General features: G+C 48.4%; 1 protein-coding gene across 1 annotated transcript in view; it reads left to right on the forward strand.

Moving 5' to 3' along the window:
- Nucleotides 1-635: 635 nt before the first annotated feature.
- Nucleotides 636-5,020, forward strand: part of DIPK1C (divergent protein kinase domain 1C) — a 15,969-nt gene continuing 11,584 nt past the window's right edge. The window contains exon 1 of the mRNA XM_009641461.1: nucleotides 636-716. Coding sequence (XP_009639756.1) covers nucleotides 636-716 — 81 coding nt within the window. The remainder of the gene's footprint in view (nucleotides 717-5,020) is intronic.

Raw genomic sequence — 5,020 nt, forward strand, 5'->3', positions numbered from 1 at the left:
TTGTCCACAAAGCTGTACTCTGTGCTTTATATCGTGCCATTTTTCTGCTGCTGCTTTGCAACGTGACCCAATAAACTCGCTGCACGCTGATGCAGTAAAACTTCTGTGAGTGGTTTGCAACATATTCTTTTTGATTAATGGCATAAATGAGAAAATACATTTGGATTCCTCTGGTAGACTCAGTACTCTGCAGGGGAATTTCACCGCCTAAAGGACGTGTTCAAACGTATGTCAAACCTTGTGATGTTTTTCAGTTTTTTGGGAAATCAGAAAGAAATATTTATATGTTAAAATATATTTTCAAGGTAGATTTGAGCAGCACTTGAAAGTTTCCTGAGCTTCTAGCAGGAGAATAGGAGATCTGTTTGCGCCCTGTGAAAGATTAACAGAAACATACCCTATTTCCATAGACAACCTAGTGCTAATGACAGTAGGCGATGAAATCAATCAAACAGAACAGTAATTCCTAATGAACCGGTTTTACATTTCATTAACTTGAGTGCCAAGGTAGTTCTCTGTGACTGATTTATTTTTTTTTCTTCTAATATCTCATAAGGAATTAAGTAATTAGGAAAATAAGGACCGGCAGCCTCACACAGCTTGAGCCTGCACAACACAGTTTGTGCCTGAAGGCGATGGGCAACGTGCGGGCTCAGCAAGCTCCTCAGGCTGAGGACTCCTCAAGGTCCTGGCTCGAGGAGCTGCTGAGCCCACACGTAGGTGGATGGCGCAGGGAAGACACTGTGCCAGGCTCCTCCACCTGCCCGTGCCAAGGCATCTCACTCCTGGCTGCTGAAGCCTGGGATTATTCCAGCTCTGAAGTGTCACCGGCGATGTGCAATTTTGCGATGTGCCCAACACAGCGACGAAAAGGAGACCAGCTTGATGCTGTCACCGTGCTCTAAGCAGGAATTCAAACGTTTCAGCAATTTAATTGGGTAGGAACTAATACAGTTAGTCCAGGATTATTTTTACTGCCCTTGATGTCGCTTGCTTTAATTCAACTTCCACTAATTGATTTCCATCAAGCTTAATTCTCAGTTAAAATGAGAATAGGAATATAGCTTCCTTTAGGAATACAGGAATGCAACGGGAAATAGTCACATTTTAATATATACAGGAAACAAAGTTTCTCTGATGCAGAGGGTTTTTTTTCCAAGGGAAGATTGCTCTGGGACAGAGAGACACTTAGATACGTATTTTACAGAGGATGGACTAGAATTAACTCTGTTGGTCTGAAGAACCTTAAAGTTTAGGGAAACCTAAAACTAGCCTTGAATTTTGCAGCTAGCGACAGATTGTTATTACAGGCTCAACCCCCTCATCCTAAAGCACCCAGGCTTTTATCTTTTACTGAATCCCAGCCTTCTGGGTCAATTCTTGATCCGTTCTGAAGATGTCCATGTCTATGTGTTTATGTATACAGGTACCTAGATGAAGGTACATGTACACACACACATGTATTTACCAGAATTGTCCAACTTTTCACTCCCACTAAAGGATATTAGACAGTTCAGAGACTGAATAACTAGACGCAACGCCTTTCCCCTGTCTGAATGCTGTATCGAAATCTCCTGGGAAGACAGGGAGTTATTCCCTGCAAATGCCTCCTGTGGGATTTACCATAAAATGAAACTGGTAAACAGTCTAGTGTGAGTGTCGGGCAACTTGCATTTGCTTCATCGGTTTCCTTTCACCTTGTACTTTTATTTTTTATTAAAACTATTTAAAACTTTATTAAAACTATATTAAAAATACTGATGTTTTCTTAGCCAATTTCTTCATATTCCGTAACCTCAAAGCAGCAGACACCTGTATGTGAAAGGTAGAATTGCACTTGCTACACGTTAGCAGCTGTTCCCAAACCAAAAAGAAGGATCCAGGGAGTTTCATCTGGTACCCTGAGAGGAAACAAAAAGCGCAATTGGAAACAGGCAGGTGCTGCCTGCTGGGCTGGGCACCCTGACCCCACTGCCAAGGTGGGGAAGATTACGGCTGGGGTGAAAATGGGGACAGGAGTGTTCCTTTTGGCAACCCTTCCCATTTAGATCACCGTATCCAAGTATCACCTCGCATCCTTGAGGTGCAGGTGCGTGATCCGGCTGAGCCAGCGAGACGAGTTCTGCCTCCAGCATCCCGGAGCGCCCAGCCCTGCAACACGCCTCCCCGCGACGGCTCTACCGGCCTGCCGGGCGGCATCCTCAGGACTGCCCAACCTGTCTGACAATAACCCCGGCAAAGAACAGCTTTCCAGTTTTCCACCCTGTTAGCCAGTTGAGAAAATTCACTAGGCAGCCAAGACAAACCTTTCACTGGGGGAAGGGACTGGGCTGGGCAGGGAAGACCAAAAGGAAAACAGGGAGGTGATGACGAAGGAGGAGGAGGAGGAGGGAACGTGCTTGTTTCTTTCAGTAGCAATTAGTGCAGCTCAGCTATGACACCTAACCAGGCCTGAAGTCTCTGTACTTTGTTCCTAGCTCAAAGTTTGGAGTAATTAAGATTTGTTTTCAGAACTATCATTAAAACATAGATGATTTGTATACAGAATTTCACGGACATGAAATAATAATACACAACACCCTTTGGGGAATGCTGACAACACAGAGAATCATAGAATGGTTTAGGTTGGAAAAGACCTTTAAGATCATCAAGTCCGACCATTAACCTAACTCTGCCATCCCACCACTAAACCATGTCCCTAAGCACCTCATCTGCCCGTCCTTTAAATACCTCCAGGGATGGGGACTCGACCACTTCCCTGGGCAGCCCATTCCAATGCTTGACAACCCTTGCGGTAAAAAAATTTTTCCTAATGTCCAACCTAAACCTCCCCTGGTGCAACTTGAGGCCATTTCCCCTCAAGAAGTCAAGAGCCACACTTTAAGGAATAAAGTGTAAAATATATATAGTTCTGGTAGTACCTAAACTATTACCCAGACAGCTTAAGACCAAGCTGTAGGGAGATATTCTGACGCCTGAGTTTCGCCTGCCACCTGCATCCCTCTTCCCTGTGGAACACATCTCCCTCCACCTCGGTTGCTGCTGGGGCAGAGCTGAGCTGCAGTTTCTCCTCTTAGGCAGCGGCAGGAGGGGGGGGGGGGGGGCGGCCAAAAAAAAACCGGTGCTCCCTGCAGAGGCAGGGCTGAGCAGCTGTCTCTCCTGCCCTTCGCCACTTTATTCTCCTAGGAATTCCCAGACAAGCACCCAAAACTGGCCAGAGAGAGCTTCTGAAATTATTTTGTCACAGATTGAGAAATAGGATTAAAAGTTTGCAGTTCCCAGTTGCCTGGTCAGGCTTTCCTGCTCGCTGCATTCCCAAGAAACAAGACTGTATCCCCAGGGCCTCCTAAGGAAGCTTCCTCTAGGGAAAAGGATCTGGGGGGAGGGAGGGAGGGGGGGAAAGCAACTAGGAAAAGGATGGCCCTATAGACAGCCTCCGCAGGTGAAGAGAAGAGATGGTGGAGAGAGCGAGCAAAACACAGTAACGACAGAAGATGTGGCTAGCGACAACAATTCTGCCTCGGAGACTCTTGGGAGAGGACAGTGCTTTTGTGTTGGTTTTTTTTTTGCACTCCCCTTTCCCACCCCCACCAGTCTCTAGAAAGCTGTAACATTTTCCGCAATGTTTTTATCTTTCCGTTTTCTTAGCTGCCGTAAGTCTGCCATCTACTTAGAGGCTGTATTTCACGCCCCGCTCTGCCACGTAGGGCAGAACTGTACCCACCACCAGGCAAAAGGTGCGGAGAGCAGCAAGTTTGCTGCACCTGTCCTCTTCCCCTCGCTGTTCCGAGAGGCAAAATTCAATCATGTCAATAGGCGCATCTTTCTTTTCAAGGACTTGTACAGGGAGATATTTTTCAGTAAGTGGGACGTGATGGTGCAGAACATATATCCCAACAGTAAGCTTTCCCCTTATCACATTAAGTTAATTTACGAACAAAACGTGCACCAGAGCAACTTACAGGAGACGCACGTTAAAATATGTCTGTTGAATTATTCTGCAGTTCTCCATCCCCGGGCCAGATTCTGCTATTCTTACCCATTTGGGTAAATAATTTACCCTCCGAGTGGTTTCATTAACTGCAATTCGTCTTCCTGCTACAGGATTGCAAGGAGCCTGAGGTAACCATCCATACAAGGGAAAGAAAATGTATGTGGTCCCTTTTCGTCACATCTGATGGCAGATAGCCTTATTATGTTGGGCTGAACTTTAGAATATGAATTTTCCCAACAAAAACTGTGATGGCGAGATGCTATCAAGTGGGAGTCGAGGGAGAAAAAAGCGAACGTGGTGGTCTAAGAGACAGGGAACATCTGCACCTGGGCTGAGGAAAGGATGCCAGGATCTTGCTTGCCGCACAGCAACAAACATCTGGGTCTTTGACCCCTTTGGAACGTTAACAAAGTCAAATATATTGGAGGCTGTCACATGGAGCTGACCCCTCCTCAGAGGGGGACATCGCCACGGATCCTCTCTCTGCCAGAGCACAAGGGGGGCAATTTATCGTCCCCAGCACCCTTGGACCCAGTCCACCCCACTTTGGCAACGTGTTCCCTCTGGCCGCCCCCTGCCTTCCTCTGCCGGCTGCCGAGGAAGCCAGGACATGGGGGTGCCGGGCAGGGCCCAGCCTGGTCCCCCCTGCCGGGCCCGGGGTGGGCAGGGCTGCTGGGGAGTCAAGGGGTGACCCACCCCGGGGCGGGGGGGCTGGGAGGTGCGTTAGGGGGTGGGTGCCCGAGTCGCTTCTCTCTCTTCCTCCTTTAGCCTCGGGCGGATAAAACTGGGTAAATTACTCCAGAATAAACAGCCCCCCCCCGCACACACACACGCCTTTGACGGTAGGCAAGGCTTTCAGCAGAAGGAGCCGTCCGTCTCCAGGCAGCCCCTTCCAAAGTGCCGGGCAGCCGCCTGGGCGGGGAGGGGGTCCCCCAGCAGCCTCCATCCCCCTTCAAGCCCCCTTTTATTCTCGGGTGAGAAACTCAGAGCGGGGAAAGGGGGAAGGGGGGCACGGGCAGCAGCCGC

The sequence above is a fragment of the Egretta garzetta genome, unplaced genomic scaffold (assembly GCF_000687185.1).
Source record: "Egretta garzetta isolate BGI_Z169 unplaced genomic scaffold, ASM68718v1 scaffold126, whole genome shotgun sequence".
In the NCBI taxonomy this organism is placed as follows: domain Eukaryota; kingdom Metazoa; phylum Chordata; class Aves; order Pelecaniformes; family Ardeidae; genus Egretta; species Egretta garzetta.